The sequence below is a fragment of the Octopus bimaculoides genome, chromosome 3, assembly GCF_001194135.2.
Source record: "Octopus bimaculoides isolate UCB-OBI-ISO-001 chromosome 3, ASM119413v2, whole genome shotgun sequence".
Taxonomy (NCBI): Eukaryota; Metazoa; Mollusca; class Cephalopoda; order Octopoda; family Octopodidae; genus Octopus; species Octopus bimaculoides.
The window spans coordinates 15358044-15370184 of record NC_068983.1 but is presented as its reverse complement, the minus strand read 5'-3'; the positions used below and the strand labels follow the sequence as shown (position 1 = coordinate 15370184).

Sequence of the window (12141 nt, the reverse complement as noted above, 5' to 3'; positions counted from 1 at the left end):
TCAACAGGTCCAAAGAAGGAAAGGTACACATAAATATTATTAGGAATTGTATAAAAAATTCAAAATATTTTGTGTATTATAGAAGTAAAACCAATTTATTACAGATAAATTTTAACAACAAAATCTTATATGGACCCTGGTTGAGAACCACTGATTTAGAGGTTGTATGTTTGCAAACCTGTCGACTTCGATGAAATATCTTTTTAGTTTCCTCATACATGTTTCTCATAAATTCATCAACGTTTAGAAATTCTCTGCTGATGTTTACTCCCAAATCAACATGGATTCCAGTTATGAATATCCCCAGTTTATTTCAGATATATATCTAGGTCTACAATTATTCAGCATGGCATTTTCTTAAAAATAATTTTATCCTATTTTAAAGATGATGACAATAGAGCAGTGATGGCAAACTTATGACACACATCAATAGTGATGCACTTCTGGTCTTTTGCAGACACACACCGAACTTTAAAATAGTCTCCTTGCAATAATAGGATTATTATATACCTTGGATGGATATGCAACCTCATCTTGTTTGTTGTTACCATGTTTTGGCTGATTTACTTTCCAGTCTTCATCAGGTGTCCTGGTGTAATTTTGAACCCAACCCTAGGTTCTCATTCCTAAGGTATTTTTTTGATATTATTATTTATTGAATAAATAATATAAAAAAAAAACAACCTTAGGAATGAGAACCCAGGTTTGGGTTCAAAATTCCATGAGGACACTTGATACAGGCTGGAGAGTTAAATCAACCGAAACATTGTGGTAACAACAAACAAGATGAGAACACATATCCGTCCAGTGTAGATAATGTACAGAATTCCTCTTCTCAAAAATACAGAACAATAGGATTATAAATGAAGTTTAAAGTGCCATGCAAAAAAACAGATTCACTGTCATTGTTATAGGGCATGGTTTGAAGGAGATTTGACTTGTTCAACATCATCAATACTGTTGATCTCACTGGTCTTGAGAGACCTATAAAGGCAATAAGCATAACCCCTTTCTTTGGGGTTATTCATTGAAAATATTTCATTAGTTATGCATGATTCACATACCATAGGTTTTGCAGTTGTGGTGTAGGTGTAGCATATTGATATAATTCGTCGTTGTTTAATGTCCGCTTTCCATGCTAGCATGGGCTGGACGATTTGACTGAGGACTGGTGAAATCGGATGGCAACACCAGGCTCCAATCTGATTTGGCAGAGTTTCTACAGCTGGATGCCCTTCCTAACGCCAACCACTCTGAGAGTGTAGTGGCTGCTTTTACGTGCCACCGGCACTGGCAACGGCTACGCTCAAAATGGTGTATTTTATGTGCCACCCGCACAAGAGCCAGTCCAGGGGCACTGGCAACGATCTCGCTCGAAAGTCCTTACACATGCCGCGGGCACAAGTGCCAGAAAGGCGATGCTGGGCACAGGTGCCATCACAATTTCACTTTCGCTTGAAATAATTCTTTAAAAATTAACTTAATGGATTTAAGCATTATACAATTATTAAGTGTGCATCTTCAGCTGTTTCGTGTGAAAGAAAACAAAAAAAGGTACTTCGAAACCATTAAGGGCTGATCACATCAGTGGATACCACTAATGGTAATGAAATAATTTTTAAAGCACATTTAATATTTGATATGCTTTGTTATTACACCTAACTTTTATTGGTTTCAGTCATTGGATTGTGAATACGCTTGGGGTACTTGAAGGTTTTATTTGAATAAACTGCCCCCCCCCCCAGTGCTAATTGTTTTAAAGTTTGGTACTTTGTCAGTCTTTTACCTAATTTCTAAGTTATGGGGATGTAAACAAACCAACAGCCATTACCAAATAGTGGTGAGGAACAAAGATACACATATACGGAGAGCTCCTGACTGCCAAATCCACCCACAAGACTCTGCTAAGTCTAGTAGGAAATACTTGCACAAGTTGTCATGTAGTGGGATAGATTCCAAAACCAAGTGGTTGGGAAGCAACACTTTGTTAAGTACACAGCCAAACCTATGTCTCATAAGAAGACTTGATTCTTGAAGGAATTAACACAATTTCTACACTTGTTAAAAAAAGATGTCTGCCTCTGTTTGTTTAAACATTTCTGTTCTTACAGCCTTTCCTCATTTAGCATCCATCTTTTTCATGTTGGCATACGTTGGATGATTTGTCAGGAACTGGTAAGCCAGAGAGCTATACCAGGCTCCATTATCTGGTTTGGTATGATTTCTATGGCTGGATGCTTTTCTTAAGGCCAACCACTTTACAGTGTACTGGGTGATTTTTTTTTTTTTTATGTGGCACCGACACCAGTGGGGTTGCCAAGTAACTTGCAAGATGAAAACTGTTGCAATTTTTTTTTTTTGATGGGGGGAGTACTTCACTGGCTCCAATGAAAGTGTATATATGATAAGAGTTGATTTTACACATGAAAACACGACTGTCATACTAATGAGTTGAGATAGGCATATAGTAGTAGTCATCATCATCATCGTTTAACATCCGCTTTCCATGCTAGCATGGGTTGGACGATTTGACTGAGGACTGGTGAAACCGGATGGCAACACCAGGCTCCAATCTAATTTGGCAGAGTTTCCACAGCTAAACATTCATTTTTTTAAAAGTCATTCCTCATACATTTATGTTTAAGTCTCTGACTACTCATTCCATTATATTTCAGTTAGTGGAATATATCATCATCATCATCATCGTTTAACGTCCGCTTTCCATGATATATATATATATATATATAGTTTTAGGGAAAAGAACCAAGGTTCCTGAACTCATCGATGAAAATCCATTGTCACATATAGAAAAAATTAATAATTAAAAGCACAATAAAAAAGTATAATATAATACAAAGTAAATATCATAAGATCAAGATAATATTAGCTTGATCTTATGATATTTACTTTGTATTATATTATACTTCTAATTATAAATTTTTTTCTATGTGACAATGGATTTTCATCGATGAGGTCATGAACCTTGGTTCTTTTCCCTAAAACTATATATTTATATATTATACTGTGAAGCTTAATTTAATTTTAATTTTTGATAAATTGATTTTAAAGAGTTTTTACCTGTAATTTTGGATTTTATCCCTGATATTATTATTATATATATTTTTCTCAACCTTGATTTAATAAGAAATGATTCTTCCATCATGCAACACACAATAATACAGTAGTCAGGTGGAAAAATTGGGTTCTAGAACATATGCTGTTAGGCCAAATTTTTTATTCTTTTACTTGTTTCAGTCATCTCACTGCGGCCATGCTGGAGCACCATCTTTAGCCGAACAAATCGACCCCAGCACTTATTCTTTGTAAGCCTAGTACTTATTCTATCAGTCTCTTTTGCCGAACTTCTAAGTTACAGGGGCATAGACACATCAACATTGGTCGTCAAGCGATGGTTGGAGGACAAAAACACACACATATATATATACAACAGGCTTCTTTCAGTTTCTGTCTTCCAAATCCACTTACAAGGCTTTGGTTGACCCGAGGCTATGGCAGAAGACACTTGGCCAAGCTCCCACGCAGTGGGACTGAACCCAGAACCATATAGTTGGGCAGCAAGCTTCTTACCACACATGCCATAAATTATTTAATATAATCTGTGATTTAGGCCAGTGTAGTTTCTTTCTTTATAGTATTTTCTGTGAACAGTTCGTTCTTAATTTCTGCATCAATGCATTTTGTGCTTGTAATCTCCGTTGGATAAAATATGAAGACAGCAAACTGGATATGCAGGGCATATCTTTTTTTGAACAAACATTTTTACAATTAAACTATAGTTTTTTTATCTTGAGCCAGTGCCGCTAGACTGGCTCCTGTGCAGGTGGCACATAAAATATACCATTTCGAGCATGGCCGTTGCCAGTACCACCTGACTGGCCTTCGTGCCGGTGGCATGTAAAAGCACCCACTACACTCACGGAGTGGTTGGTGTTAGGAAGGGCATCCAACTGTAGAAACTCTGCCAAATCAGATTGGAGCCTGGTGAAGCCATCTGGTTCACCAGTCCTCAGTCAAATCGTCCAATCCATGCTAGCATGGAAAGTGGATTTAACTGAGGACTAGTGAACCAGAAGGCTCCAATCTTATTTGGCAGAGTTTCTACAGCTGGATGCCCTTCCTAACGCCAACCACTCAGAGAGTGTAGTGGCTGCTTTTATGTGCCACCGGCACGAATGCCAGTCAGGCAGTACTGGCAACGGCCACGCTCAAAATGGTGAATTTTACGTGCCACCTGCACAGGAGCCAGTCTAGCGGCACTGGCAACGATCTTGCTCGAATGTCTTTACACGTGCCACCGGCACAAGTACCAGGAAGGCAACGGTGCCATCAAGATTTCGCTTTCGCTTGCCCCAACAGGCCTTTGCAAGCTGAGTTTCGTGTCCAATGAAGGAGACGCTGTTGGCATGGGTGCCAGTTGTCGAGTTTAGTTTGATTTCCATTTCACTTGCCTCAACAAGTCTTCGCAAGTGGAGTTTAGTGTCCAAAGAAGGAAAGGTACGCATAAGTGGGCTGGCTACACCCCTGGCAGAGGCCTTGGATTCAGGTCTCACTTGGCTTGCCGAGTCTTCTCATGGAATTGAAAGAAACACAGAGCATCTCAAAATAAATATGGTAATGAAAGGGTTAGAAAAAATACAATGAGTGCTTCCTTAACCTTGCATTTGCTTTTACATCCTGCTTTTCACAAACTTTTGCCAGCAAGTCACCAGCTTCTAACAGGTTTCAATTTCTGTTTGATCGATAAAGTTATATGCTTCTTTGAATTATTATTATCCCGTAAAGCTGAAAGATGCTTAATTGTTGAAATATCAATGCAAGTTGCAGAGCAGCACAAGTTTTGTATGTTGTGATTTCTGTCACAGTGTGCATTATGCTAAACCTTCTAGTCTGGCATAAGTATTACTAAAAAATAAACTCCTAGGTGTAGGAGTGGCTGTGTGGTAAGTAGCTTGCTTACCAACCACATGATTCCGGGTTCAGTCCCACTGTGTGGCACCTCGGGCAAGTGTCTTCTACTATAGCCTCGGGCTGACCAAAGCCTTGTGAGTGGATTTGGTAGACGGAAACTGAAAGAAGCCCGTCATATATATGTATATGTTTGTGTGTCTGTGTTTGTCCCCCCAGCATCGCTTGACAACTGATGGTGGTGTGTTTACGTCCCCGTAACTTAGCAGTTCGGCAAAAGGGACCAATAGAATAAGTACTAGGCTTACAAAGAATAAGTCCTGGGGTCGATTTGCTCGACTAAAAGGCGGTGCTCCAGCATGGCCGCAGTCAAATGACTGAAACGAGTAAAAGAGTAAACTTAAGGCTATTTTGACCTGGTATAATCTTTATTTCTGAGTATTTATTAGTAGATTAAGAAACTAAATTATGATCAGATTAAGTTATGAAACTGCAAATCAGAATTATAAAGAAAACCAGTTTCAGTTAATAAATTCTCAATGAATTTATGTATAAAACTTCTCACCATGAAAGCACGCTGCCGATGAGAGTGTGAAAGTGAATAAGAATAACATGCTGAATATAGATATGTAAAAATTTTGATAGTTGTCATAGAGAATTTAGTCTCTCTCTATCACCTTTTAACAGCATTATATATGAAGAGACATTAGAACAATTTTACAACATAATAAAAATAAGTTTTATTGTTCTGATGATGCTTGGTTTCACAATTCCTGTCATTCAGCTTAGCAGCCACTGATTAAGTTGTAGTTGGTATTGGAAGGTTAAGGGCTTCCTTGATGCCTGCCAGAGAAGCAAGTAGCTATCACCATCGAAGGCATTGTGGTGAAGAGTGCTTCGTTGAGGAGTGAGGAGTTGTCATGTAGAAGGTCTGTCCTCAACTCTCTGAGAAAATGAAACTCACTGTTTTAGTACCAGTTTTACTACGCATGCGCAACTTGAGGGGCTTCCGGTGGTGAAGTCCCTTGCACATGCGCTGAATAGTACTTCCTCAATGGCGGCTATAATTTCGCGCCACTACAGATAAAAGCTGCGAGAATAAATAAATAAATTGGAACAGTAAATGAATTCAGAGGCTGCTTAAGGGGAATAAGGTAGTGCTAGAAAGAAAGGGTAAATTTTCTAAAGAAGATTGTAAAAGTGAATAACCAGGATGTATATTGGTGAAGTGATGCTTGTTTCAATCTCTCATTATACCCACCAACCATCCTCTCAGCATATTTCATAATACAGCTCGCTGTATGGTATGTAGTGCTAGCTCAGAACAACTGCCACATTATTTCATAACAGGACAGAAAAATTAATTTTCCATTGTGAGATATATTATTGAGAAGCTTCATGTTTAGAATGAATTTACTGCCTTTGGTAGGTAGGTACACAACACTATCCTAGCACAGCCAGAATATATGTCTCTACAACATTGGTAATAAAAGGTAATGGTGGAAGTCAATGCTAACAGTCACTCTCTTCTACACAGATTTTGTATGGTTTATCTGATATCTGGTTTAACAAGGGTGGACTATCTATTTAAAAACAGTTTGGTTCAGCCCCCAACTGAAAGTTTTGTAGGTTTGTTACAGGAACCAAATCTAGCTCTCTCTCTCTCTCTCATATGTATAGTTATATACATACAAAACAAGAATGAGAATAGAAAAAAATCACATACCGTACATTACCAACGATCATTTCAGTTTGCTAACATATTTAGATATGGAAAAAAGGTATTTTTTTCAGTATCTTTTTATACCAGTCAATATATACTAAAATGTATGGTAACAATGTTCTCAAAGCAATCCAAAATGGGCTAAATTCAAAGTGCTTTATAGCTGTCTGGTTGAATTTATTAATCCCTTTTACTTCTTATCATATATGTATTTATATACACATAAATATGTAACATATAGTATAATTATAAGCAGGGCAAATTTTAGCCATTTCTCCGCAGACTGAAAAAAAATGACGAACAACCTTTATCGATTATATATATATGCATATATACATACATATATACATGCATATATGGGTACAGGACATAAAAAAAAAAAATGTTAAACACAATGAGAAACGTAACATAGAAAACTTTTCTTGAACAACGAAAAAAACAGAGAAACGAGACATGCAACATAAAGAATATACCCCTTCGTCAGTTGTCCCTGTTTCATCTACTCCGTGTTTCGAAAACACACACAAAACAGGGGTTTCTGCATACTGCTTGTCTACCAAATTTAACTCAGAAGGTATTGGTCAGATTGAAGATATAGACGAAAATGTACCCAAAATGCTGTGCCGTGAGACAATTCAAAACCAGGTGGTTGTTAAGCTAACCTTTTAAACACTATGGCTTTGCTTGCATCCATAAAAATTTGGATAATTCTGAAGAATAGCAGAAATAATTTCTTTTGATTAGATAGGCAAGTTGGTATAATATCTACCAGTAGATATTTTAATGATTCTGAACAAGTGAAGAACAAAGTTATTTCTGGCCAAGTTTAAGCTGAACTCAATAAGGCTTAAAAAAAAAAACGTTGTTCCATTTGTAGTGTCAGCATTATTTTTCACTGCAAACGTGATGAATAAAAATGAAGATAGTTACATATATAAGGTATAATTTAATATTGATATTATACATGATCATAACTTTACCAATTCATGAGAGAAGATAGTAAACTTATGACATTCATACTGTTCACCAAAAACATTAGCAACATAAGTGAAGTTAAATGGTTTCCACCAGAAATTGTAATGGGGAGGAGGTGGTTTGTCATAGACTTGGCTCATTAGAAGCTTGCTTTTATCTTTATAAAAGATTGCCACATTACTGCTGCATAAGATGGCTTCATTTTCTTTATTTCCCAACAGTAAAGATATCATAGTCGATTTCTAGTAGAGAAGAGCCATCAGTGACGTCCATGTTTTCATCCTGGACAAAATGGAGAGTAAAAAACGAAAGCGAAATTAAAATATATATAAATTTTGCATATTATACATATGAAATTATTAAGTATACAAAATGTAGCTGAATAACTTAATCTTTCTATTAATATTCATTTGTTACTGAATAGACATGACTGAATGCAATCCAATTGTGACATTCTTGTCTTTTTAATGACTTGTAGGGATGCAGTATTTTGTTATACTTTATAGTATATACTAAGTTTGTATATTAAACATTTGTATAAGTCAATATCGTGTTCTACTGTGTTAGCAGTGCACTTTACATCACTTGTTAAGATTATCTCTACAAATATTCTATAGAAATTATGACCAGCTCTGATTTTTGTTATGTTTTGTATCCGAGACATATCCTGTCTTTTTGTATATTGAGGACTATATATTTTTTTTTTTTTTTTTAATGGTTTAATCAAAGAAGGAAAGGCAGTGTCATGGCCACTTCCATGAGCATGGAAGAAAAAAACAGGAAGTTATCTTCAGTTCAAAGGCCTGGCCTGAATTCATGCAACAGAATTAGCATAGCTTAGGTCTGTCATGAGGCCTAGGACTCATAAGTCTGGAACTTAAACTGGTTTCTATGTCATATAAATAACAGAGATTACAGGACTGCCTCCTGAACGGGACACCAGTCCTTTGCAGGGTTAACTTCTCATTTACAGCTGAGTGAACTGGAGCAACATAAATGTATTTTGCTCAAGAGCATAACACACCACCTAGTCCAGAAATCGAAACCTTAATCTTATGATTGTGAGTGCAACACCACACCTGCTAGGTCATGCACCTTGACTGGTAACAGAGTGGCACCTTGGGTCAAGAGATGGTTTTAAACCAGAAAACAGTTGAAGTTTACCATACAAGAATAAGGTGCCCATTGGTTAACTTCTGCATCCAGCTGACACTGAAGACCTTTTGGAAAACCTGAGTATAGTAGCCATTTAGGGACTTAGCCATGAACTTAGTCAAGATCCAAGTTTCACACCCTTAAAGAAGGATTGTCTTGATTGCTGTTACAAAATATCTCCTTCAAATTTTACCCTACCATCTTAAAAATGGATGAATATACTTGATAAAGAAGTTTGTTCACTTGTTCATTTTACATTTGTTTTTCTATGCTGGCAGCAACTTGAGTGACTGCATAAAGAATCTGAGTCTTTGAAAAAAGAACTTCATTTAGTATGGCTTCAGTACACCTCGCTGAAAATACTATAACTTAGTATTGTAGTGGCGCGAAATTATGGCAACCATTAAGGAAGTACAATCTACGCGTGCGTAAGGGACTTGCCTTCCCGGAAGCCCCACAAGTGCACATGTGTAGTAAACCAGTACTTAAAGCGTTTCGTGCGTTTTCTAAGCCTCTTTAGCATGATGCCTTTGATGTAACAACAACTTGCTCTTCTCAAATGCCCCAACAAAGCTCTTAATATCTCCAGATGCTGATTACAAGTTAACCAGCGGCTACCAGGATGAATGACACAGGTTTTGTAAAGCCAAGCATCACCAATATAAAACTTATTTTTATTATATTGTTAATTGTTCTACTGTTTCTTAATATATAATTTTGTTAAAAGGTGATAGAGGGAGACTAATGTCTCTATTGCTACTATCAACCTTTTACAGTATCATAGTTTAGCCGAGAAAGTGACTGAACATCTAAGACAAGGGCCAGCAACAGGTGGGCCATTTAAATGTTCTCATTGAGACTCAGGCCTTTTCTAAATTAAAAAATTTTAATGCATTTGTGGGTCATTGAGCAGTTGATGACCATCAAATAATCTTTTGTCTCACAATTTGTTTAAATTTTGTTTACATAAGGATTGCCAGTAATGGAAAGGATGTTACAGGCTGGGATACATTTATATATAAAATACGATATAAGAAACAACTGGGTCATGGAAAAAATGTTAAAGGTATCCAAAGTGGACCGTTACAAAAAGTAATCGATCTAAGGGTATTGAATGATAATATCCTCAGGTCCTGATTGGGTAAATCTATGATGAAAGGCAATCCAACCAGCATGGAATGTTCAAGCTGCCATTTTCTTAAGACATAGTGTGCCATAGAATACACCAGTTTTGAAGCCCCCTGAAAGGGCCATGGATGCTGTTTTTGCCCCTCTGACTAAGCTACAGAAAAGAAATTCCATTTCCAGAAACCTTATTCCAATCATTTCAAACACTTAGATGCATTAACAACATATGAGACATTACAACACATAAATGTATTGTTGTTGATGAGTTGGCTAAGACAGCAAACTGGCAGAATAATTAGCATGCTGGACAAAGTGCTTTGTCGCATTTTCTCCAGCTTTATGTTCTGAGTTCCAATTCCACCAAAGCCAACTTTGCTTTTCATCTTTTCAGGGTTGATAAAATAGTACCCGTTGAGCACTGGGGTTGATGTGATTGACCAGCTCTTCTTGTACAAAATTCCACGCCTTGTGCCTATAGGAGGAAGGATTATTATTATTATTATTATTACTTAGCTCCATATAAGCCTTCGTTGAGTAGACCTATAATCAAAAGGTTTCCAGCTGTGGCCATCCAGTTTTCTTTTCAGGAACACTGTATCTACTACTACTACTACTGCATTATTCAATGTGTCCATCTTTTTCTTTTTGTAATATGGTAGGGTGTGATTTGAGAGAGATTTTAGGCTGGTTTTTTCGATCAGGTCAAATAACAGCATAGAGAACAGAAAACATTCAGTGAAAATGGAAGAGGCAAATTGGAGATTTTCAGTAAAAACCAGTGTTAAGACAGACAAAAGCAAAAATGAAATGAAGCAAATTTAACCCTATAACACCTATCAGTAATGATTCTTGAAACGTTAATCAACATTATTGCATGTAAGCAATTATAATTTTGGCAGTTCATTAGTCATACTTTTTAGACTTGCCAATTACTTTTTACTACATATTGATAATTTGGGTGTTTTAAGGTTAAATTTACATCACTGGAATTGATTTAAAATTGAATGCAAGTGTAGAAATCTTACTGGAAAGTTTTCAGGAAAAATAAGTTTTGCAATATTTTCTAATATTTCAGGTGCTTCCTCTGAAAATAAGGAAAATATGCTTATTTTAAAAAAATCAAAAATGAGAAAACAAAGAAAAATCTACTTTTATTACCATAAGCACAGGCATGGCTGTATGGTAAGAAGTTTGCTTCCTAACCACAGAGTTTTGGGTTCAGTTCCACTGTTTGGCACCTTAAGCAAGTGCTTTCTACTATAGTCTTGGGTTGACCAAACCCTTGTGAGTGGATTTGGTAGTTGGTATGCATATGTATGTGCATGTTTGTGTCTGTCACCCATTGATTAGATCAATGGGTGACAATCCTGTCTTTTAGAATTATCTGGGACTCCATTATAATGGTATTGTTCTTATAGATGCAGGTTTTCATACTGCCAACTGAACAACTGTCAACTAATGAACCTCCATGTGGTTACTTAAACATACTAGAAATAGCAGTCTAATCTTTTTTTGAACACACTCTAGTATGTTGAAAAAAAGAACACATGGATAATATAGTCAGGGGTATATTAAGTCTTAAAAAATATATTTTAAAAATATAGAAGGGCATGGCTGAAATGCTGGATAAAATTGACTCGAAACTAATTTACAACAAAAACACATTGACTCAAAAGCAAATTTTGTCACAACTTCCATTTTTTATAAAATGAATAATGAAATATAATATGATCTTTTAAGTCTCATTACATTTGACCTGTGAAATACTGTATAGGTTGTCAAACAAATAGCTGACAAGGCAGTAGATCCTGTTTTGTAAGTAAAAGGAACGTATGTAAGTAGAGTTATGTGCTGTAGTGTTGAACTCAAAACAATGGCTGTAGTGTCTTGTTAACTTAAGACCATATAACCTGTATTTTACCACTTTAATATATCAGAGTTTCATGCTCCGTTGGATGTGTAATGTCAATGTGAATACCCGTCAGAGTGTAAGTATCTTGAGAGAAAAGCTGAACATTAGAAGCATCAGTTGTGGTGTGCAAGAGAGACGATTGCGCTGGTATGGACATGTGGTGAGAATGGATGAGGATAGCTGCCTGAAAAAGTGCCACACCCTAACAGTTGAGGGAACCTGTGGAAGAGGTAGGCCCAGGAAGACCTGGGCTGAGGTGGTGAGGCAAGACCTTCGTACATTGGGCCTCACCGAGGCGATGACTACTGACCGAGACCTTTGG

The 12141-nt window shown here is 36.7% G+C and overlaps 1 protein-coding gene across 11 annotated transcripts in view; it reads right to left on the bottom strand.

The window, feature by feature from the left end:
* Window positions 1-7575: 7575 nt before the first annotated feature.
* Window positions 7576-12141, bottom strand: part of LOC106869246 (uncharacterized) — a 61487-nt gene continuing 56921 nt past the window's right edge. For all 11 annotated transcript variants that reach the window (XM_052966028.1, XM_052966033.1, XM_052966032.1 and 8 more), the window contains 2 exons: window positions 10933-10991; window positions 7576-7906 (listed from right to left, as the gene is read on the bottom strand). In XM_052966028.1, coding sequence (XP_052821988.1) covers window positions 7832-7906; window positions 10933-10991 — 134 coding nt within the window. In that variant the 3' untranslated portion in view covers window positions 7576-7831. The remainder of the gene's footprint in view (window positions 7907-10932; window positions 10992-12141) is intronic.